The 25,974-nt window shown below is 41.4% G+C and overlaps 1 protein-coding gene across 2 annotated transcripts in view; it reads right to left on the minus strand.

The window, feature by feature from the left end:
* LOC140739329 (A disintegrin and metalloproteinase with thrombospondin motifs 2-like) overlaps positions 1–25,974 on the minus strand; it is a 287,752-nt gene that overhangs the window by 190,400 nt on the left and 71,378 nt on the right. For both annotated transcript variants that reach the window (XM_073067527.1, XM_073067528.1), the window contains one exon: positions 7,389–7,548. In XM_073067527.1, coding sequence (XP_072923628.1) covers positions 7,389–7,548 — 160 coding nt within the window. The remainder of the gene's footprint in view (positions 1–7,388; positions 7,549–25,974) is intronic.

The raw sequence follows: 25,974 nt of genomic DNA on the forward strand, positions 1-25,974 counted from the left end.
CCCTAATGCCTCAATTGGTTGTGACCCCTCTAGCATGCACTCTGTTCTAATACAAACCACAAAACTATTGCCCTCATGCTCTCCTGATCCTTCACTTCCATCTCACCTGCTTGGCTAACATTTATTGACTTTCCCTAATTGTACTTCAATGGATTGATTAGCTGATCAATTTCAGGGGACACTTAAGAGTTGCCTTTGTTTTGGTCTGAAGACACATACATGACAACCTAATAAGGTTTTTAAAAATGGATGGATTTTTATAACAAATCAATATTTCCAAGTTGCCATTCCTAGTGTTAGCTTTTGAATAGACTTCCATACAACCTTTAATTCCTTTTTGGCTGAACTAAAGTTTAGGATTCTAGTTGACCTTAACTTCTAGATTCTATTGGTTTCAAAACTGAATTTATTTCATTTCCTCATCTTTACAAAGACAGCGTACTTTCACCTTAACAATGTCATCCATTCCTAACTTCCATCAACCTCTAAGCTGATAAAATTTTTGCTACCTCTGTAGGCTTTAGAACAAACTCTCCAATACATTCTAATCACTCATCCCTCCCCCTTCACTGCTTACATTTGTCACCATCCATAAACTTCAGTACACTAAAAACCATGACATGCAAATACCCCGATAATTATCTAGTGCCAGTTGCTCACGGCCCTCATCCTTTGCTGATGAACTTCATTACCGGATACAAAATGACACAAACAATGTTTTGATTCTTCTATAACTCACCTGCTTCGCATTACCTTTAAAATGCTGTTGTCCTGATGAAGGGTCTCAGTCCAAAATATTGACTGTTTACACTTTTCCATCAACACTGCCTGGCCTGCTGAGTTCCTCCAGCATTGTGCATGTTGCTTTGGATTTCCGGCATCTGCAGATTCGCTCATGTCTGTATTCCTCATAAAGTCTTTCTATTTGCTCATTCTCTCAGTCACCCCAATGATTCTGCTAGACCTTATACTCTGAAACTTCCCCTCTAAACCCTCCTGTACAGCACTACTTCCTCTATGAAGCCTTTGCTGAAGATTCACTCACTTTAAATAGCCTTTCAAATCCATCCATTCTGATACACCATAAATATCCACCCTTCCTTTCAGACATTTCAAATGGTTCAGGGCAGTGGGATGAGCGAGTAAATTGGGAAAAAGTGAACTTCTGTTGCCTCTCTCTGGGAAATTCTAGGGATTCCTTTGTGTGTCTGAAAATCCCATTAGATGCAGTTCTCAACAACTGCTTTTGCATTAATCTGATGTACTGGTTTCCCCATGAAAGATCAAACAGAGAACCACCACTGAATGTATAGTCTACACAAAAGGTCTCATGTCTTAGGGGCATCTTCATCAAACTGGTTTCCATCCTGACCTCCAGTGACATCTGTGCAGAGGTTACGTGATACGTCTTTGGTGGCATGGGTCTTCCCTGAGCACTCCATTTTTGTTGCACTTTCCAGGTACACAGGGTTGTAGGTAAACTGTCCCTAATATCTAAGTGGGTGGTGAAATCAGGTGAGACTATGGGGAGGATAAAATGGGAAAATGGTGTAAATGGTAATGGATGGTCAATACTGAGTCAAAGGTCCCACTTTCATGCTGTACTCTAACTTGCCCCCACCACTACACCCCAGTTTCAGTTCTGCTCGGTGGGTGCTCTGAAGATGCAACTCAAGATTTTGTGGTAAATTCATTGAGGAGGTAATTAAATGACTGGAAATTATTAGTACACATTAAAACACAATAATGACTGCAGTTTGGTTGGGAAGTATTTCTCAACATCCTAGAGAAGGGTAGCATACACGCAATTTTCTTTAATATACTGGAAATGTTATAAACATATGCATTTTCTACTAGTGTTTTAACCATTACTATCACTGAGATAAGAAAATGTCACCAACACTTTCACGTGGCTATTCATTTCAATTGGTGGAACGATACACTTGCCATTAAATGAAAAAACCATGTAACTGAGCTTAAACAAAGTAATTCAGTAATAAAACTCTGCTTCAATATAAATTGTAGTGCTACTGTGAGTTCTGTAAAAATTGCATTGAAACAAGAATTAAATGGTGAAATGCACTTACTCACTGAAATAAATTCACACACTCTTCCACCTACCTTGAATATTCTAATCTGGTGTTCCTATATAGAAAAATACCAACAGGCAAAATGTTGCAGATACATATGCAATAATCAGAAACATAGATGCTTACAAAAAGGTTTATGACTGCCACGTGTTTATGCTCTACAAAATCCACTTAAAATGAAAAGAGAAACTTTATTGAAAACCAGAGACTTCATGTGAATTGTACAAAGTGTGCAATCTTCACTCTGGCTCTTTCATACTAATACAACAAAATTCATATATGATAGGAGCATTCAGATAGGCACATGAATATGCAGGAAATGGTAGGATATAGACATTGTGTAAGCAAAAGGTATTAGTACAGTTGGGCAATTATTTTACTACTTTAATTAGTTTAGTATAACATTGTCTTTAGTACAGCGTCGTAATTGCAAACGCTCAGTCAATGCCTACAGTATACTAGAAAAGCAGAAATAGGTTTTCATGATAAGATCATAAATCATAAGACACAGGAGCAGAATTAGGCCAATCAGCCCATTGAGTCTGCTCTGCCATTCCATTATCCCTCTCAACCCCATTTTTCTGCCTTCTCACTGTAACCTTCAACATCCTGACAAATCAAGAACCTATCAATCTCTGCTTTAAGTATCCTAGATTACTTGGCCTCTCTACACTCTGACTAAAGAAACTACTTCTCATCTCCATCCCTCTATTCTGAAGTTCTGCTCTCTCATCCTAAAGTTACCCACTATAGGAAACATCCTCTCCACATCTACTCTGTCTAGGCCTTTTAATATTCAATAGGTTTCAATGAAATTCCCCCTCCCCCCACCATTCTTTTAAACTCCAGTGAGTACAGGCCAAAACTATCAAATTATCCTCATATATTAACCCTTTCATTTCCTGACTCATTCTCATGAACCTCCTCTGGATCCTCTCCAAAGCCACTGCATGTTTTCTTAGATAAACAGCCTAAAACTTCTCACAATATTCCAAATGATTCCAACTGACACATGTGGCTTTATCTTCTCCCTCTCAAACTGCAGGGTGTATTCTATCAAATTATGATCCTGGCCTCTCAAGGGTTCCTTCACCTTAAACTCCATAATCCAATCTGGTTCATTACACAAAATACCCAATCCAGAAATGCCTTTCACCTAGTGGGCTCAACCACAAGCTGTTCTAAAATCCACCTTGTAGTTATTCTACAAATTTCCTCTCTTGGGATCTAGCGCCAACCTGACTTTTACAATTTACCTGCATATTGAAATCCCCCATGACTATCGCAACTTTGCCCTTTTTGCATGCCTTTTCTATTTCCACTTTAAAATTTATATCCCACATCCTGGCTACTGTTCGGGGTCTGTATATAACTCCCATCAGGGTTTTATTACCCTTGCAGTTTCTTAAGTCTATCCACAAGGACGCTACACCTTCTGATCCTATGTCACCTCTTTCTAATGATTTGATTCCATTTTTTAACCAACAGAGCCACCCCACCCCTCTGCCTATCTGCCTGCACTATCAATACTTTCCCTGGATATTAAGCACCCAACTATGATCTTCTTTCAGCCATGTCTCAGTGATACCCAAACATACCTGACAATCTCTTGTTACGCCTGTGCCCCAACTCTGAGGGGCCGAAGGGTACAACGTAGCCCCCTCCTTTTTGAGAATCGCAAGATCGCTATTAATTCAGGTCAGGAGACCCAGGAAATGAGAGAGAGAGACGCAGAATCCACAGGGGGTTTGGAATGTCCTGGCCCCTCAACGATACAAAGCCACGGGAAACGGCCATTGTCTCTTGGAGACGGAATTGTGTATTGAGCACTGTGCTATTCATCGACGCCCTCAAGGAATGAGCAACGTGGGCTGGTTGGGGGGATGGCATCCTCCCCAACCTGATTGACATCTGAGACCCCGTGAGTAAGGATAAAAGAAGGTCTGGGGAACAACCCCTTTTAGACGCACCAGGAGACATGCTAGAAATCCCATGACAGCGTTTAATAGCGACAGCCGGTGGAAAGCCCACGTGCGTCCTTTTCCATTTGCCTCGGAATTGGTGGGGCTGACCACGGAAGACGGCTTAGCTAAAAGGAAAAGGACACCGACGACATTTCGAAGGATCGACATCATAGAAAGGAAAACGGGCAAGTTCTAAACTCGGTCTCTCTCTCCAACCAAAAGCTGCAGCCTGAATGAGCTTGAGTGACTTTTATATTTCCATCGGACAATACATTATCCCCTAGACAACGATAGAGCTATTTCTTATTGATTATTATTATACCCGCGCTTTTAGATTTAGTATTGACGACGTATATTGTCTGTATGTTTGCATTGATATTATTTTTGTGTATTTTTATCAATAAATACTGTTAAAAATAGTACCATCAGACTTCAACGGACCTCTCTATCTTTGCTGGTAAGTGACCCAGTTACGGGGTACGTAACACTCTAACTGTGCTACAAGGTCATCTACCTTATTTCCACATACTCTGTGCCTTTAGTCCTGTATTCATCACCTTTTTCGATTTTGCCCCCATGTTGTGCTTCATCTCATCACAGTGACTGTCACTACACGTCATATCAACTAGAAACCAACTACCCATCATCATCCCCATCACTCTGGTTCCTGCCCCCTCACCAAAGTTCTAGCAATCCTGCCTACAAGGATACTGGACTCCCTTGGATTCAGGTGTAACCCATCTTTTTTGTACAGGTCACGCCTTGGTTCCCTGATTCCTTGTTACAGCCAGAGGCAGTAGTAAGGATAAGCTCCCACTATCTATTAAATGCTCTTAATTGCATGCATCTCAAATAGCCTCTGACAACCAAGTCCAGCTCCTGACCTTAACATACGGCTTAGCCACTAAGCTGTACGGAACAATTTCTATTGACAGGAGAAGGGTCAAAGGTAGGTTACTGGCCCCTTAAAACCTGTCACTTCAGACAGATGGGCTCCTCAACCATGATTGGCAGCTCATCGAGAAGAAAACTCTGATCTCAATCCTCTGTTGCTTTGTGACTATACCCATTCATGGGGAAGGCTTCGGGAGAAAACCCGAAAGTTCTGGAGATTGAAACCCCAAGGCAGTCCTATGTTAAATTCAACAGTGATGGGCAACTCCTGCGATGGGGCTGGTGCCAAACTGTATCAGTCTCTGCCGTTCCTTTGGATTCATCAGCATCAGGGAGAAGGTGCCTGTTACATGGTACTGGGAGTAATCCAGAGTTTACTACCTTGGAGATCCTGTTCTTTAGTTTATTCCCTAACTCCGTATACACATTGTGCAAGACCTCTTCCCCCTTTCTATCTCTGACACTGGTGACAATGTTCACCACAACCTCTGGCTGCTCACCCTCCCTCTTGAGAATCTCCTGCAAATGCTCTGAAACATCCCGGACCCTAGCACCTAGGAGACAACACAAATTCCTGGCTTCTCTTTCACAGCCACAGAATCTGTGTCCATCCCCCTAATTATCCAGTCTCCTGTCACTACCACTGTGCTTGACTTTACCCTTCCCTGCTGAGCCTCAGAGCCGGCCACAGTGACACTGGGATGCCCTGATAGGTCACCCTCACACCAGCAGTATCCAAAGGGGTATGATGGTAACTGAGGGAATGACCACAGGGGAACCCTGCACTGACTGCTCTCCCATCTTACTTCTCCTGGTGGTCACCCATTTACTTACCATTGGAAGTCTGCACTCTGGTGTGAAGACTCCTTTATGAGGTTTTCAGCCTCCCGGCCGGTCCTGAATACATACAACTCCAACTTTATTTCCCATCAGCTGGGAGCTGAAGTTGGGTGCACTTTCTGCAGGTATAGTCATGGTGGAGACCATTACGTACCATCCTGCCTACAGTTGTTATATCTCTGACTTCTCAAATTTAAGTTTTAGCCTGTGCCTGTTCTCGCCCAACCCTGTTGAGCCAAAGTCTGACCACTCTAATACTGCCCATTCACACAACTGCCGCTCTGCTCAAGCCCCACTTCTTTTTATTTGTCCTTGCTAAATCCTTTTGCATTTGTACAGGGCCCTGGTGAGACCACACCTGGAGTATTGTGTACAGTTTTGGTCTCCAGGGTTAAGGAAGGACATCCTGGCTGTAGAGGAAGTGCAGCATAGATTCACGAGGTTAATTCCTGGGATGTCCGGACTGTCTTACGCAGAGAGGTTAGAGAGACTGGGCTTGTATACGCTGGAATTAAGGAGATTGAGAGGGGATCTGATTGCAACATATAAGATTATTAAGGGATTGGACAAGATAGAGGCAGGAAATATGTTCCAGATGCTGGGAGAGTCCAGTACCAGAGGGCATGGTTTAAGAATAAGGGGTAGGTCATTTAGGACAGAGTTAAGGAAAAACTTCTTCTCCCAGAGAGTTGTGGGGGTCTGGAATGCACTGCCTCAGAAGGCAGTAGAGGCCAATTCTCTGGATGCTTTCAAGAAGGAGCTAGATAGGTATCTTATGGATAGGGGAATCAAGGGATATGGGGACAAGGCAGGAACCGGGTATTGATAGTAGATGATCAGCCATGACCTCAGAATGGCGGTGCAGGCTCGAAGGGCCGAATGGTCTACTTCTGCACCTATTGTCTATTGTCTGTTGTCTAACTGACCACAGTTTCTGTTAATCCAAGCAATCTTCCACTCGGTAGATAAGTTCTGATAGGCCCCACTCGCTTTTTAAAATTGGTGCATAAAGTCCATAGGGAACTGTCTCCAACTCACTCCATGATCTCACGCTCCACAAGCACGATGCAAAGCTTCAAGAGCAATTGCTTGAGCAGGTCCCAAGCCAGCACTTGAAAATCAACTCATTCAGACCCTTTTTAAAGAAGGCTCACATTTTTGGGTAATAAGTTAAAATAGAATCCCTGTGATAAAAAATCATAAGGCAATAGTTCATTGAAGATCAGGGTTTAATCTCTGGCTAATATATAACATCGCTGATAAACATTCCATACACAATATATATTGTCATTTGTTTTCTGTAGGAAAATTCAATGAACAATATGGCTGCTAGATTTCCGGCACTATAAGATGATTTTTTTTTACCTTGCTGTTGGAATAGCTGAGATCAGAAAAAAAAAAAAAAATCACAACTTATTTTTATCTTTTAACAGCAAGGTACAAACGAAACTTGAAAACTTTTATTTCCCAAGTAGAACTAAGCTTTGCCATGTAGCACATCTCAAACGGTAGAGCAATTAAGCTATATTAAAACTCCCCTTCATTCAATTCCTTTTAAAAGGAAATAAGCTTTGGAGAAAATAATCTTATATTTACTGACCTTTTAAAAGGACATCATTGATTGATGCAGGAAGTGTTTTTTTGGTAGCTGACCTCCGATATACCACATGAACTCTCCCATTTTCTTCTTCCTCCTCCATTTTGTTTCTCTCTAGTGGTTCAATAAAGAATTCATCCTTGTCTGTCCGAATCATGCCAGCCTGAAGTGACAAGACCAGAGATTAAACACTCTTAATTGCCAGAAAAATGCTCACGCAGATCCACTACTCTTGTGAAGCATTCACATACCGTACATATGCCCGCAGGATTTTTGTCATTTTAGAATAGCTGAAGTTAAATACTTTATGAGGAATAATTCATCTGCCATCTTTCTGACTGACATTAAGAGCAAAATTAAAGCAAGAACACATTTTCATTATAGATGCCATCCCATCCCATAGAGCGCAGAAAAATTGATGGACAGCTTTGAAAACTTGCTGACCATCTGCAAGTGAAAGTCGTCGCTGAGTAGATTCATGGCCAAGGCCATTGATTAAAAGGGACTGAAGAATTTTTACTCCCTCACATCGTATCAGTTTTCAGGACTTTTGTTATCAATAAGACACATATTCAGCTTGTTTCATCATAGAAACTGAAACACTATTGTCTTCATGTATGACAATGAAGCTTTATAGTAAAATCACTGGAATGTGCTCATCTCATGACAAAAGCTGCACTTATACTCAGTGTTAAATCAGTTACATTAACGGTGAAGAAATTATAGGAAGAAATGCCATTTTGATCGTGATCGACCTAATTTTCAGAGCTATTCGTTTTGAAACAGGGAAGCTACAGGGCGATAAACACAGGCCAGAAATCCTAAAAGATAAACAAATAGTGTAGTGAAAGTTTTGTACGAGGCCCTCCTCAGCCAGTGATTTTATATCTCATGCATTCCAAAGCATGAGTCATATGGAGAAGTACTCATTCGACCAAATAAGTAATCTGAATATTGAAAGGAAGAACAGTGTTGAATGTTAGTCTTGAAATCATTGTGGCTTTCTGAAAACGAGTTTCTAAGTCCTGTACTGAAACATCATCAAATCAGAATCAGGTTTATTAAATTGTGAAATTGTGTTGTGAAATTTATTAAAATTTATTAACTTAGCAGCAACAGTTTAGCAACAGGACCTCCAGGGCATCAATCTCAGGATTGCTACCTGTGCCACGTGCGTGTGAGGCAAGGAACAGAAAGATTATACAGATTAATACATGGCTGAGAGGATGGTGCAGGAGGGAGGGCTTCAGGTTTTTAGATAATTGGGCTTTGTTTCAGGGAAGGTGGGATCTGTTCCGAAGGGACGTTTTACACCTGAACTGGAGCGGTACTAACATTCTTGCAGGGAAGTTTGCTAGTGCTTCTTGGGGGGGTTTAAACTAAATTTGCAGGGGGCGGGGATCCAGAATGCGAGAGAGGATAGCAAGAGGAAGAATAAAGGACAGGTGGGGACTACACGGTTCCGGAATATTAAATGTGTAGTAGAGAAAGGTGAGGCGGAACAAGTGATAAGCAGGACACATGTACAGAGGGATGGTCTGACGGAACATGGAGTTAAATGTGCAGAAAGAATAAGTAAATTTAGGAAGGACAACAAAATTCTAGGGGGGTATAGCCCGATGGGAGTTCGGGGAGCTGGGTTAAGCACAATAGGCAGCGATTCAAACAGAGAGAGGAGAAATGGGCTAAAAATTCTATATCTGAATGCACGAAGTGTCAGAAATAAGGCGGATGAGCTTGAAGCTCAGGTGCGAATGGGTAACTATGATGTTGTTGGGATAACGGATACATGGCTGCAGGGAGATCAGACCTGGGAAATGAATGTACAAGGGTATACGTGCTATCGTAGGGACAGAAATGTGGGCAGAGGGGGTGGGGTGGCCCTGTTGGTGAGGAATGAGATTCAGTCCTTTGCAAGAGGGGACATAGGATCAGGAGAAGCAGAGTCTGTGTGGATAGAACTGAGGAACAGTAAGGGCAAAAGGACCCTAATGGGTGTTGTCTTTAGGCCACCAAACAGTAGCATGGATATTGGGTGCAAGTTGAATAGGGAGTTAACATTGGCATGTGGCAAAGGTAATGTCGCAGTAGTTATGGGGGATTTCAACATGCAGGTGAACTGGGAGAATCAGGTTGGTGCTGGACCCCAGGATAGGGATTTTGTAGAGTGCCTACGGGATGCATTCTTGGAACAGCTTTTACGAGAGCCGACCAGGGACAAGGCTATTCTGGATTTAGTGTTATGTAATGAACAGGATTTGATAAGCGATCTTGAAGTAAAGGAGCCATTAGGAGGTAGTGATCATAATATGATAAGTTTTTATCTGCAATTTGAGAAGGATAAGGGCAGCTCGGAGGTGTCAGTGTTGCAGTTGAACAAAGGAGACTATGGAGCCATGAGGGAGGAGCTGGCCAAAGTTAACTGGACAGATATCCTAGCAGAAAAGACAGTGGAACAGCAATGGCAGATATTCTTGGGAATAATGCACAAGGTGCAAAATCAGTTCATCCCCCAGAGGAGGAAGGATTCAAAGGGGGGAAAGGGGCCACAGTGGTTGACAAAGGAAGTCAGAGATTGCATAGCATTTAAAAAAAAGGAAGTATGACAGAGCTAAGGTGAGTGGGAGGACAGATGATTGGAAAATTTTTAAGGAACAACAGAACTTAACTAAAAAGGCAATATGGGGAGAAAAAATGAGGTACGAATGCAAGTTAGCCAGGAATATAAGGAGGATAGCAAAAGCTTTTTTAGGTATGTGAAGAGAAAGAAGATAGTTAAGAACAATGTTGGGCCCTTGAAGAATGAATTGGGTGAAATTGTTATGGGAAACAGAGAAATGGCAGAAGAATTTAATAAATACTTTAGATCTGTCTTCACTAAGGAAGACACAAGCAATCTCCCAGATGTATGGATGGGCCAAGGACATAGGGTAACAGAGGAAATGAAACAGATTGACATTAGGAAGGAAACGGTGATGAGTACACTGATGGGACTGAAGGCTGACAAATCCCCAGGTCCAGATGTCTGCATCCTAGGGTACTAAAGGAGGTGGCCCTGGAAATTGCGGATGCATTGGTAATCATTTTCCAATGTTCCTTAGATTCAGGATCAGTTCCTGAGGATTGGAGAATGGCTAATGTTATCCCACTTTTTAAGAAAGGAGGGAGGGAGAAAACAGAGAACTATTGACCTGTCAGCCTAACATCAGTAGTGGGGAAGATGCTAGAGTCCATTATTAAAGATGAAATAGTGGCATATCTAGATAGCAGTGATAGGATTGGGCCGAGCCAGCATGGATTTACCAAGGGTAAATCATGCTTGACTAATCTATTGGAGTTTTTCGAGGATGTAACCAGGAAGTTAGACGAGGGAGATCCAGTGGATGTAGTGTACCTCGATTTTCAGAAGGCATTTGATAAGGTCCCACATAGGAGATTGGTGGGTAAAATCAAAGCTCATGGCATTGGGTGGAAGACATTGACATGGATAGAAAACTGGTTGGCAGATAGAAAGCAAAGGGTAGCGGTGAATGGGTGTTTCTCGGAATGGCAGGTGGTGACTAGTGGGGTGCCACAGGGCTCGGTATTGGGACCACAGCTGTTTACGATTTACGTCGACGATTTAGATGAAGGCATTGAGAATAACATCAGCAAGTTTGCTGATGATACTACGCTGGGTGGCAGTGTGACATGTGATGAGGATGTTAGGAGAATTCAGGGTGACTTGGATAGGCTGGGTGAGTGGGCAGATACTTGGCAGATGACGTTTAATGTGAATAAGTGTGAGGTTATCTACTTTGGGAGTAAGAACAGGAAGGCAGATTATTATCTGAACGGTGTAAAGTTAGGTAAGGGAGAAATACAAAGAGATCTAGGAGTCCTTGTTCATCAATCACTGAAGGTGAATGAGCAAGTGCAGCAGGCAGTGAAGAAGGCTAATGGAATGTTGGCCTTTATTACAAAGGGAATTGAGTACAAGAGCAAGGAAATCCTCTTGCATTTGTACAGGGCCCTGGTGAGACCACACCTGGAGTATTGTGTACAGTTTTGGTCTCCAGGGTTAAGGAAGGACATAGGGCATTTTAGGGCTCATGGCAAAAGGTTTCACAGAGACACAAAGGCTCCAAATGCGGCCTGTATTGGGACACACAACAGAGATGTATTTTTCATTGGCATCATGTTGAGGCTTTCAATCAAATCTGGAATAATTCGGGGGGGGGGGCTTTCTTAACTATAATTTATTTGCTAACAATAAAGCAACGTGGCTTCAAGTGCAGGCCAAATAAAAACATCAAAAACTCGATATTTCAGATGCACCATTTTTCCATGAGTTCTGTGAAAATTATGTTATTGTCTGTCATTCACTGAATGGTGTGAAGTTTCTGTAGATATAAAATATTGATATTTCGCATTTAAAGTCCAAATGCCCTTGCAATTATGCAATAATTGCTACATACTGTCCATCTACTACACTGTTAATTAATGTAATTATTGTAATTCTAATTAATTGTTCAGATATTAATTGCTGATGATAATTTAAAAAGAACTAAATTTTTTAAATGTTCTTAAAACTTTATGTTTTTATCCTTTTACCCTATCTGCTAATCTAATCTTCCTCTCAGTTTATTTTTCGTTCTAACCACAACAACATTGGATTCACTCACAATGATTTAATCTAAGTTCTGAGTCTTTCTGTTTTTTATTTAACAATTATTCAATCTTGCAGTTTAATCTTAAATCACAGCCAGATGCACCTTATCATTACCAGCTCCCACTTTTGCTAAGTAGATGATAAAACATATTATAAGCCAAAGGATACAATGGCAAGTTGAGGAAATGGATCCAAATGCACCACATTTTGATCATATATATATATATATATACACATATACACATACACACGCACACAAACAACAAGGGTATTACCAACATATCATTATTCAGATTACAATTTCCGCCATAAAGTCAGACTCTCCAGCCTGTTCGGCTCTAAACTGTGTTATAATAACAGGAGAGCAGTTAATCATGTTATACAAACAGTGCCAACACAAGCCATATATGTTGTATTTCTCCTCTAATGATCACATCCAAAATAACTGTCCAGTTTCAGTGGTACTATGCTTTGGAATATATTGGGTAATTGCTGGCTGCAGTTCTCCTGACCTTGTTGTCAACTTGTGGTGCTCTCATTCTCATGCTTATAATGTATCCATTAATATCTCCATTTCTGCTTCTGTCGAGACTCTCTGGTTGTCTTCCTGACCTGTGCCAGTTCTTCTTGTGGGAAGTGGACTCAATACCTCATATGACCTGGTACCTGTTGTATATTGAGTCACCACTGCCTTCTGGTGACAGTCTAACATGGAATTGTTCCTTCAGATCTTCATTGTGACATTCGCTAGCACCGCTGTGACTATTGAGAGCCTGTCCCTTTCACTGGCTGCCTCCATTTGTTTTCCTGCCCTACTCTGCACTTCCACTTTCCCTGTTCTGTGAACTTTCATCAGAGAGTTGCATGGCCGAAGCAACTTTTTACATTCAGGCTTCAAGGTGCAGTTAAATTTAATGAGTCACATGTTATCTACATGAAACCAGTTAGGACAAACTCTCTCAAGATGGTGAACCCTAAAACAAAGAGGTATGATATAGATTTCACTGCAATTACTCATTGTTCTCAAGCCAAACTGACACCGGTTGTTACTGCATCTGTATTTTGTCAGAGACAAGTCAGGGTGTTTCTTTCATTGTGAAACACTCTGGTTTCCTCGGCTGTATGAATCGAGGAAAGTCAATCCCCGGTCCCGCCAAACATGTGAGATTGAGGTGTGACCCCACCCCAAAACCCCATTTGTGTGGATGCTGAGTAACTCATTACCCTGTTACAAATGAGCGCCATGAAATAACAGACAGTACACCGCAAAAATTAAAAGATTTAGCTTTGTAATTCTTAATTTGAAGAAAGGGTTAGTAAAGAAAAGAACAAAGAAAGAAAAGGCCCCAGCTTAAAGAAAAAGTCTGATGTGCACAAGTTGGAGCCCACAGTTTCCCCAAGTCACTGATCCTCAATGGATCTCATCCTGGGCTTCGTCGAACCACAGTCCCGCTTGGGTCGATTCCTACAACCTCCTCTCCGGCGTCTTCTCTTCATCTCCTTCGAACCACACCAAAAAAAAACCCAAGCCCAAACCTTAGTGTCCTTCACCAGAGAAACCTCCCCTTCAATTCAATCATCCTAATTTGATGGCAGCCATGTCTCCTCATCTCTCATCTTCAACAATAACCCAAACATCAGCCGAAAACGAGCAGCTCACACAGAACAGCACAAAATGAAAAACATGCAGCATAACAGGAAAAAATATCAACCAGGGCATTACAATTGTCTGACCTAGTTTGGCATCAGGTACATTGTGATCCATTTCTCTTTTTCTAACCCTCTCTCTGTACCCGCATGGCTCAAGGCCTGTTTTGGGGCTTCCCCATAGCTACTTCCAATATAGCATCATGAGAAGCTTTTCCCATGCACAGTGCACTTCTTGTCAGTTGGTCACATCGCTATCCACAATACCTGCAACATCTCCAGCACTTTGGTTACACGTGCCGTTTACATTTTGGTTACATCCTGCTGTTGGTTGTCCAATATACACTCAGTGGCCACTTTATTAGGTACATGTACACCCGCTCATTAATGCAAATACCTAATCAGCCAATTACGTGGCACCAACTCAATGCATGAAAGCATGCAGATATAGTCAAGAGGTTCAGTTGTCATTTACACCAAACATCAGAATGGGGAAAAGACGTGATCTAATGTGACTTTGACGGTGGAAGGATTGTTGGTGCTAGATGGAGTGTTTGAGTATCTCAGACTTTCACACATAATGGTCTCTAAAGCTTACAGAGAATGGTGAGAAAAACAAAAAACATCAAGTGAGCAGCAGTTCTGTGGCAAAAATGTCCTGTTAATGAGAGAAGTCAGAGGAGAATGGCCAAACTTGTTCAAGCTGACAGGAAGGTGATAGTCACTCAAATAACCACAAGTTACAAAGTCATAGAATCATAGAAAAGAACAACACAGACACAGGACCTTCGATTCATCTAGTTCATGCTGAAAACCATTTACACTGCCTACTCCCAACAACCTGCACTGACCATAGCTCTCCATATCCCAACTATCCAAGTACCTCTCCAAACTCTTAAATGTTGAAATCGAGATTGCATGCACCACTTGTGCTGGCAGCTCATTTCACCTTCTGAGTGAGTGAAGAAGGTTCCCCTCATGTTCACCTTAAACTTTTCACCTTTCATCCTTAACCCACCCGACCTCAGTGGAAAAATGCCTGCTTACGTTTACCCCCCATCAAATGCCTGCTTACGTTTACCCCCTATCAAATGCCTGCTTACGTTTACCCCTCTATCAAAACTCTTCTCAATCTTTTACATTCTGAAGAATACAATCCTAACATTTTCAGTCTTTCCACTCAGGTCCTCCAGACCCTGCAAGATTCTTGTGAATTTTCTCTGCACTCATTCAACCTTCTTTAAATCTTTCCTGTAGGTAGGTGAGCAAAACTGCACACAATACTCCAGCTTAGGCCTCACCTACATTCTATACAACTTCAACTTAACATCCCATCTTCTGTACTCAGTGCATTGATTTACGAAGGCCAATGTGCCAAAGCTTTCTTTATGACCAATAAAGCCACTTTCAATGAAATTATGTACCTGTATTCCCAGATCCTTTTGTGCTACCGCACTCCTCAGTGTTCTACTGTGTAAGACCTATCCTGGTTGGTCTGACCAAAGTGCAAAAACTCGCACTTGTCTGCATTAAATTCCATCTGCCATTTTTAGCTAATTTTTCCAGCTGATGCAGATCCCTCTGCAAGCCATGACAGCCTTCTTCATTGTCTACTACGCCCCCAGTCTTAATGTCATCTGCAAATGTGCTGATCCAGATAACCACATTATCATCCAGGTCATTGATATAGATGACAAACAGCAAACGACCCAGCATAAATCCCTATGGCACACCAGCAGTCACAGGCCTCCAGCCACAGAGGCAACCCTCTATGACCACTCTCTGGATTCTCCCACAAAGCCAATGTAAAATCCAATTTGCAAGCTCATACTGATGTCCAAATGACTCAACCTTCTGGACCAGCCGCTCATACGGGACCTCGTTAAATGCCTTACTAAAATCCATGCAGACGACATCCACTCTCTTGCCTTCATCCACTTTCCTGGTAACTTCCTCAAAAATCTTTCTAAGTTTGATTACACATCATCTAGCACGCACAAAGTCATGCTGACTATCCTTAATCAGTTCATGTCTGTCCAATTACTTATATACCTGGTCCCTTTGAATACCTTCCAATAACTTTCCCACAACTGATGTCAGACTCAGCGGCCTATTAGAGTGTTTTAAACAGCAGATCAACATTAACGATCCTCCAGTCCTCTGGTGCCTCTCTTGTTGCTAAGGATGTTTTACATATCTCTACCAGGGCCCCAGCAATTTCTGCACTTGCCTCCTCTAGTGACCGAGAAACAGCTTGTCAGGCCCTGGGGATTTGACTCAGAGTAGCGAATACCTGCTCCTCTCTAATCTGTATAGGGTTCATGAAGTTGATGCCACTTTGCCTCACTTCCGTTGACTCTGCATCTCTCTCCCAAGTAAATACATTTGCAAAGAACTCAGTTAAGATCTCCCCCTTCTGTTTTGGCTCCACACATGGATTACCATTCTGGACTTCCAGAGGACTAATTCTGTCCCTTGCAATTCTCTTGCTGTTAACATAACTGGAAAAGCCCTTAGAATTCTCCTTCACCTTGTCTGCATGAGCCTGCACGCCTTCCTTTAGCCTTCCTGATTTCTTTAAGTCTTCCCTTGCATTTTTTTGTACTCCATAAGCACCTCATTCATTCCTACTTGCCTCTACCTGCTATGCACCTCCTATTTTCTCTTAACCAGACCTTCAATATCTCTTGAAAACCAAGGTTCCCTACACTTAAATTTAACTTTTATTCTGACAGGCACATACAAGCTTCATAGTCTCAAAAAAAATTTTTTGAAGGCCTCCCAGTTTCCAAGTACACCTTTGCCAGAAAACAGTCTGTCCCAATCCACACTTGCCAGATCATTTCTGATACCATCAAAATTGGCCTTTCTGCAATTTGGGATCGCAACCAGCACACCAGACCTATTTCTTTGCATATTTACTTTGTAACTAATGAAATTGTGGTCACTGGATACAAAGTGTTCGCCTACACAAACTTCTGTCACCTGTCCTGTCTCATTCCTAAACAGCAGGTCCAGTATCACAGGCTCTCTTGTTGGGACTTCTACGTGCTGATGAAGGAAACTTTTCTGAACACATTTGACCAACTCTATCCCATCTAGTCCTTTTTCAGAATGGGATTCCTGGTCAATATGTGGAAAGATAAAATTACTTACTTTAACAACCTTACATTCCTCACAACAATCTGCGATCTTTTTACAAATTTGTTCCTCTAAATCCCGTAGACTATCGGGTGGTCTGTAATAAAGCCCCATTAACGTGGTCATACTTTTCTTATTTCCCTGTTCCATCCATAATGCCTCACTAGTCAAGTTTCCAGACTGTTCTGACTGAGCACTGCTGTGACATTTTCCCTGACAGTAACGCCACACTTCAGCCGCTCTGTCACATCTAAAACAACGGAACCCCAGAACACTGACACGCCAGGCCTGCTGCTCCTGCGATCAAGTGTCACTAGTGGCTTCAACATCATAATTCCAGGTGTTGCTCCATGCCCTGAGCTCACCTGCCTTTCCTACAAAATTTCTTGCATTGAACTATCTGCAGCTCAGGACACTATTCACACCATGCTCAAAATTTTGATTCTTGGCTTTCTCTGAGGTCTTAACAATATCTGTCTCCACAACCTCTCCACTAACTGTTCTGGCACTCTGGTCCCCATCCCCCTGCAACTCTAGTTGAAACCCCACCGTGAAGCGTTAACAAACCTTCCCACTAGGATATTAGTCGCGCTCCAGTTCAGGCACAAACCATCCATTCTGTACAGGTCCCACCTTCCCTGGAAGAGAGCCCAATGATCCAAAAATCTGATGCCTTTCCTCCTACACCAACTCCTTAGCCACATATTAAACTGTATAATCTTCCGATTTCTGGCCTCCCTAGCACATGGCATATGTAGCAATCTTCAGATCACAACCCTAGAGGTCCTGCCCTTTATCTGTCAGCACCTAACAGCACTAAGTTAGCACCTAACTTCCTGAATTCACTTTGCAGAACCTCATCACTGTCCCTACCTATGTCATTGGTACCTACATGGACCACAACCTCTGGCTGTTTGCCCTCCCACTTAAAAATGCTGAGCGCTCGATGCGAGATGTCCTGGGCCCTGGCATCCAGGCAGCAAAGTATTATCTGGAGATCTCGTTGTCACCCACAGAACCTCCTGTCTGTTCCCTATCTAAGAAATCCCGTCACCACAGCTTGTCTCTTCTCCACACTTCCCTTCTGAGTCAGAGCCAGGCTCAGTGCCAGAGGCTCGACCACTGTGACTTTCCTCTGTTAGGTCAACACCCCCCCAAAGCATCCAAAGTGTTATACCTGTTGTTGAGGGGGATGGCTACAGGGGTACTCTGCACTGGCTCATTAACCCCTTTCCCCTTCCTGACTGTCACCCGATTTTCTGTGTCCTGCACTTTGGGTGTAACTAACTCTCCATATGCCCTTTCTATCACCCCTTCAGCCTGTCAAATGATCTGTCTCCTTAACACAGATTGTCAGAAGCTACAGCTGGCTCCACTTTTTGCAGTTGTAGTCATCAGGGACAGTGGAGGTCTCCTTGTTTTCCCACATCCCACAAGAGGAGCATTTTGTTATCCTGCCTGGCATCTCGACCGTCCTAAGTGAGCAGATATAAAGACGGGAAGGAAAAAGAAAACTTAATCTAGAGCTTTTCTTTGCTTTCTCGGACTGAAGCCTCAAAGAGCTAAAGCCACAAGATCATTACTCTGACTCTGTCCGCTCAAACGACAGCCACTGCGATGATGCCTGCTGCATTTGCCCCTGCCTTTTTTTAAAAACTTGCCCTTCCTAATCAATCTCAAACACAGATTGGTCAAAGGTCTGTTACACTGCCATGACCCACTGTTCCCTTTTCTACTCGGGCAGTGGACCTAAGTGAAATCTCCTCCTCTCAAGACTTCCAGTGTCTACATTGGTGTCTGTTCAAAGCTCTGCCACCTGCCACTCCCTTTTCAACCCAGGCAGTGAACGAGAGCGAAATCCCCTCCTTTCAAAACTCCCAAAGCGCGGATTGGTTGCTGGTCAAAGCTCTAAGTGGTGTGCAGAAGAGCTTTTTTGAATGCACAACACGTTGAACTTTGAAGTGGATGGGCTACAGTAGCAGAAGACCGCACCCATACCTAATAAAGCAGCCATTCAGTATATCTAGCCTGGCCCTGAGTATCTCTGTAACTTTACATGACTCTAAGTGTTTTTCTAGCATTATCATGTGGTAATTGTTCCCTCAGACTAGTCTCCAAGAATGTATAAATCGATTCATTCTGATGAGTGATTCGTTCAAATCTATGTAACTACTCTGTCTTAGCTCTGTTTAAAAAAAACACACACAAAGGTTTGTCCCTAATCCTGGTTCGTACAAATGACTGTTAACATTTCAACCGCTTCACTTCTAGATGGATGTAATTTGCTCACACTGCAGGAAATGCATTCTCTAGATTTCAGTACGGTTGATTCAAATCCTTCTCCTTGTGACCAATAATATATAACATCATCACCATTTCAGTTTGTTCTTGTTTATCCACCATAGCGTCTTTGGAAGGCAGACTCTACAAGGTGTGCGAAGATGAAATGATTATTGCAAGCGGAGTCTGATAGGTCCATTCACTTATCATGACGTGGGCCAAAAGGATGCACTATATTTAAGAAAATATAGGGCAGTGAGGGGCCTATGCTTTGTGATGCATTGTTCCCACCCAAGTAGACCACTGTCAGGCAGCTTGATAGGCACTAGGGAAGTTTAAACAAACAACCAGACCAGAATCACCCACCTTTCTCTAAAAGAAAGATCATGGGAAAAGAGAAGTCAATGATTAATGTCTTCTTACTTGAGAAAACAAAACAGATAAGGAAAAGTATGGGTAAAGTAGGTCATTCCCTTCATACGGGCAGGTGTAGTGATCAATTACGTACAGTAATACATTGACACCACTGCAGACAGTGTCTGATGTGGATGTAATGCCCTGGCAGAGAGAGTGAGGCAACCAACTAACAGTACATACTAAACCTTCCCGGGAGAAAGTTAGCCAGGAAGTTGAGCTAATTTGGGAATGGTTGCATGCCAATGAGATTGAAAACATTGGAATACCAAGAACAGTGGTGAAATTGCATGGAAAGATGATATTCCTGGAGGTGCAAGTTGGTGACATGAAAGAAGAATTTTGAAGATCATGGATTTGCATGCTGACAGCTCACAAGAGCTGCCCGTGTGTTCTTTTTCAACCAGCAGGACAACAAGTAAAAGAAACATTGCATTACCATGGCAGTGAAATATTTGGGCAGAGTGTGTTGATTGCAGAGGTGGCTGGAAAAGCAAATCCATGGAACAAGCATCATGTGAGCCAGGAAAAGGTAATATGGTCCAATGTGGACATCAGCCTATTTTTTAAACCATCTATTCAGTATTTTTTTGGACAGCAATGTTGCATTTTCAGAATAATTAAAATACTGAAAATACTGACAGCAAGCAGATTGAAGGAAGATTATAAAGTATTTGCAGGCTTCCTCATGTTTATAAGATTGTAAAGTCCATTTGGACAGTACGGAATTCTGATATGCCAATGCATTGATCCACTGACAAGTTGAAAGGTGCGAAAGTCACCCCAAACTGCTGTAGGGAGGTCATTTCAATTATGTCAATTCACATCATTGCAATTGATGAGATTGCACATGTCTTGGGAAAGAGTTTAATGTCTGCACAGCTATCATTAATAGTTACTGAAAAGTTTGAATCTAGTTCAGACTGTCCTAGATGATGAGGAATTCCAGAGATTCTATTTCAGTTTTGTAGTCTTTAATTTCAAAATTCCTCCTCACCCCACCCCCTTAATTTTGTGTGTATGTTTTAATTGTCTTTTTTATTAACTTTAAATAAAACCTAAACCAAAGAGCAAAATTAAAACATCATCATTCTGGACCAGGATATATGCCAGTCTCTGCAACGTCCACCAGTCCTGGATTGTCTTCAGTAATCCAGCAGAAACCACACCGGGAACATAAGAAATAGAAAAGATTCAGGGTCTCAAAGAAGTCATGATGGCTGAGCAGAGCCATTAAGGTTGAAGAGCCTTAAACAGGTATAAAAGAGATGGTTACTTTTAGTTTGCAGCATTTTGCAATTATGTGTGTAGAAGTGTGGTGTTACAATTGGTGCGCAATGTTGTTAGTCATGCACAGATAATGTAATAATTACTCATGCATGATTTGGAGAAATCATTTATGGCAATTTTCTACAATGTAAGTGGAAAGATAATTAAGTTTAGCTTAAGAGTTTATGGTCAATAGGACTACAGAAATTTGTAAATTTATACTTCGCTAACATTTCTATATGTAGGTTGTGTTATGTACTCCTCGGATTCATATTTTCTGTGCACTATCACTTTAAAATGTCGGGAGAATGTGACTGGCTTTTGGACACTGTTTGAGTTGTTATTAAGAGAGAGAGGGGCGAAGAATGCTCGAAAGATTGATGCTATGGTTTCTCTACAAGTTGTTTACCTTTCCACAAGGACACTTGCCTGCTTGTAAAACTCTTACAAAGAGGGCGGAGCAGGTTGATAGACAGCTGGTGTTCAGCATGCTGAAATAAATACCCGGTCAGCTGCTGGACCCGGACACACCGTTTTGGACACTGGACGAGCTTTGTTGTACCCACAGGAAGGTGGGGTTTTTGAAGGATCGATTCAGGGAAATTGATCAGTGGCTCTTGCAGTGTGAAAAGGTGTGACCGGTGGGGAATTATTTGTGTGTCCACCTTGCCTGGGTGATAATTCCATCACTGAAGAACGGTCACATGTGTTATGGTCGCAGTCGGTGACTTCAACAGGATTTCAGAAGACAACGGGAAGATCGACGGCATTAGCTCACCTCTCACTTCTCTCTCTCCAACGTTACTCAACTAACTACCTCAAACTGTCCTACTTCTCTGTGTGTGTGTGTATAAAATTGCTAACCTGTTTAATATATCTGCATTTACAGTACTGTATTGCCTAGTTACTAATAAACACTATTAGTTATTAGCAATACCAGACTCCAATGTGTTTTCCATTTCTGCTGGTTCTTTAACCCGTCACGGGGTATGTGACAGTTGTTGGTGGTTTGCATGTATTTAGCTTGTACAGGTGATGCAATGTGTGAGCCATGTGGTATGTCTTTTGATATATTGGAGCAGATTCTACTAGCAGTTGAGTTTTGACTGTCTTCAGTAAAGGATATTTTAGTGGTAGTTTTATTCATGTTACTTGCCTCAGTGAACAGTAGCACACCAATGCTTAAATGTTGTCCAATCTTGCTGCACCTAAGATTGAATTCATTTCATCAAGGAATACTACTGCATTGCTTAAGTAACAGACGTGTGATCAAGTTCAGCTGTGAAATTAAAAAGGACTTTTGCAATGTTTTTCCCATATCCTGTCCTCTTTGAGGCAATAGATTTTCTTAGTATTTAGGGATTATTCCATAAAACTCCATACACATAAACAGACTCACTTCTTGCTATTACTTCACCAGAAGCAAGCAGGAAGGGAACTTCTCTGTGATTTTCAATGGTGTGCTCATATTAAGAGAAACTCTATGGTGTTACTTTGCTTTGATCTACTATCAGTGCTGGAGCCTACTCTCACAGTTCCCATTACTATTCTAATTCCTAACCATCATTTACATAGGGCACGTTTTCCAAAATATCCTCGTATGTGTAGCAGAATAAAAATCCTAGATTAAGTAAAAAATATTTACAGAAGCCTAAGAAGGAGGGTGGTTTGGCTTTGCCAAACCTGAGATTTTACTATTGGGCAGTTAATATTCAATATTTAATATTTTGGACACAAGAATCAATTATAGCATCTTGCCCACAATGGGTAAATTTGGAATGTAAATCTGTAGAAGACGTTCCATTGTTTTCGATTTTAGGATCTTCACTTCCTTTTGCTTTATCTAAATTGAATAAACAAATAACCAATCCTATAGTTAAACATACATTACAAATATGGTTTCAATTTTGTAAATTCTTTGGCTTGAATAAGTTTATCTTATCAAGCCCTATTATATCTAACTTTTTTTTTCAGCCCTCTTTTACGGATCAAGCCTTTGTATTATGGAAAACAAAAGGTATAACATGTTTTCGTGATCTATTTTTAGACAACAGTTTTATGTCCTTTGAACAGCTATCTAATAAATATAATTTGCCTAAAACTCATTTTTTTAGATACTTGCAAGTTAGAAATTTCTTGAATAATATGTTAGTCTTTTCCGAAATTATGTCCAATGGACATTATAGAAAATTTTTAGCTCTGAATCTTTGCCAGAAGGGTTTAGTGGCCATCATTTATAACATGATCATGAAAATACAGCCAGGAGTATCAGAAAAAAATTAAGAAGGAATGGGAAAAACAACTTCATTGTCTTATACCCACTGAGCAGTGGGAGAAAATTTTACAATTAGTCAATTCTTCTATTTGTGCTAAACATGCCCTAATACAATTTAAGGTTGTACATAGGGCTCACATGTCCAAGGATAAACTTGCTCGATTTTATTCTTATGTTAATCCAACCTGTGACAGATGTCATTCTGAAGTAGCTTCATTGACCCATATGTTTTGGTCCTGCCCTTGTTTGCAAAATTATTGGAAAGATATTTTTGGTATTATTTCAACAGTTCTGAATATCAAATTGCAACCGTATCCTATTACTGCGATTTTTGGTTTACCAATGGTGGATAATAGTTGTTTATCCCCCCTCAGCCCGGCGGATGATTGCATTTGTTACATTAATGGCTAGAAGATCTATCCTATTGAACTGGAAAGCAGTTAATCCTCCAACTATATTTCAGTGGTTTTCTCCAACTATTTCTTGTTTGAGTTTAGAAAAAATCAGAAATGTTGTCTTTGACCCCTCAGTTAAATTTGAAGAAACTTGGAGACCATTTATTCAACATTTTCATATGAGCTAAACTGACTTTTCCTAAACCTTACTTTTATTATCCTTAATTATTTGGATGGAGGTGCGGAGTTATTGACGCTACTGTGTATATTTGACATAATGCAATGGCCCATGTTGGTTAGGTTTTTTTTCTTTTTGTGGGTTTTTTTTTCTTATTTACTCCATTTTTCATAATTACTATGAGTTTGGGAGGCTATATACAGATTATCATCTATTTGTATTTATACTTTAACCTATTAATTATAACCATATAACCATATAACAATCACAGCACGGAAACAGGCCATTCCGGCCCTCCTAGTCCGTGCCGAACTCTTAATCTCACCTAGTCCCACCTACCCGCACTCAGCCCATAACCCTCCACTCCTTTCCTATCCATATACCTATCCAATTTTACCTTAAATGACACAACTGATCTGGCCTCTACTACTTCTACAGGAAGCTCATTCCACACAGCTATCACTCTCTGAGTAAAGAAATACCCCCTCGTGTTTCCCTTAAACTTTTGCCCCCTAACTCTCAAATCATGTCCTCTCGTTTGAATCTCCCCTACTCTCAATGGAAACAGCCTATTCACGTCAACTCTATCTATCCCTCTCAACATTTTAAATACCTCGATCAAATCCCCCCTCAACCTTCTACGCTCCAATGAATAGAGACCTAACTTGTTCAACCTTTCTCTGTAACTTAAGTGCTGAAACCCTGGTAACATCCTAGTAAATCGTCTCTGCACTCTCTCTAATTTATTGATATCTTTCCTATAATTCGGTGACCAGAACTGTACACAATATTCCAAATTTGGCCTTACCAATGCCTTGTACAATTTTAACATTACATCCCAACTTCTGTACTCAATGCTCTGATTTATAAAGGCCAGCGTTCCAAAAGCCTTCTTCACCACCCTATCTACATGAGACTCCACCTTCAGGGAACTATGCACTGTTATTCCTAGATCTCTCTGTTCCACTGCATTCCTCAATGCCCTACCATTTACCCTGTATGTTCTATTTGGATTATTCCTGCCAAAATGTAGAACCTCACACTTCTCAGCATTAAACTCCATCTGCCAACGTTCAGCCCATTCTTCTAACCGGCATAAATCTCCCTGCAAGCTTTGAAAACCCACCTCATTATCCACAACACCTCCTACCTTAGTATCATCAGCATACTTACTAATCCAATTTACCACCCCATCATCCAGATCATTTATGTATATTACAAACAACATTGGGCCCAAAACAGATCCCTGAGGCACCCCGCTAGTCACCGGCCTCCATCCCGATAAACAATTATCCACCACTACTCTCTGGCATCTCCCATCTAGCCACTGTTGAATCCATTTTATTACTCCAGCACTAATACCTAACGACTGAACCTTCTTAACTAACCTTCCATGTGGAACTTTGTCAAAGGCCTTGCTGAAGTCCATATAGACTACATCCACTGCCTTACCCTCGTCAACATTCCTCGTAACTACTTCAAAAAATTCAATAAGGTTTGTCAAACATGACCTTCCACGCACAAATCCATGCTGGCTACTCCTAATCAGATCCTGTCTATCCAGATAATTATAAATACTATCTCTAAGAATACTTTCCATTAATTTACCCACCACTGATGTCAAACTGACAGGTCTATAATTGCCAGGCTTACTTCTAGAACCCTTTTTAAACAATGGAACCACATGAGCAATACGCCAATCCTCCGGCACAATCCCCGTTTCTAATGACATCTGAAAGATCTCCGTCAGAGCTCCTGCTATCTCTACACAAACTTCCCTCAAGGTCCTGGGGAATATCCGGTCAGGACCCGGAGATTTATCCACTTTTAAATTTCTTAAAAGCGCCAGTACTTCCACCTCTTTAATTGTCATAGGTTCCATAACTTCCTTACTTGTTTCCCACACCTTACACCATTCGATATCCTTCTCCTTAGTGAATACCGAAGAGAAGAAATCGTTCAAAATCTCTCCCATCTCCCTCGGCTCCACACATAGCTGACCACCCTGATTCTCTAAGGGACCAATTTTATCCCTCACTATCCTCTTGCTTTTAATATAACTGTAGAAGCCTTTCGGATTTACTTCCACCTTATTTGCCAAACCAAACTCGTAACTTCTTTTAGCTTTTCTAATCTCTTTCTTAAGTTTCCTTTTACATTCTTTATATTCCTCGAGCAATTCCTTTACTCCATGCTGCCTATATCTATTGTAGACATCCCTCTTTTTTCGAACCAAGTTTCTAATATCCCTTGAAAACCATGGCGCTTTCAAACCTTTAATCTTTCCTTTCAACCGAACAGGAACATAAAGATTCTGTACCCTCATAATTTCACCCTTA

The sequence above is a fragment of the Hemitrygon akajei genome, chromosome 15 (assembly GCF_048418815.1).
Source record: "Hemitrygon akajei chromosome 15, sHemAka1.3, whole genome shotgun sequence".
Lineage (NCBI taxonomy): Eukaryota > Metazoa > Chordata > Chondrichthyes > Myliobatiformes > Dasyatidae > Hemitrygon > Hemitrygon akajei.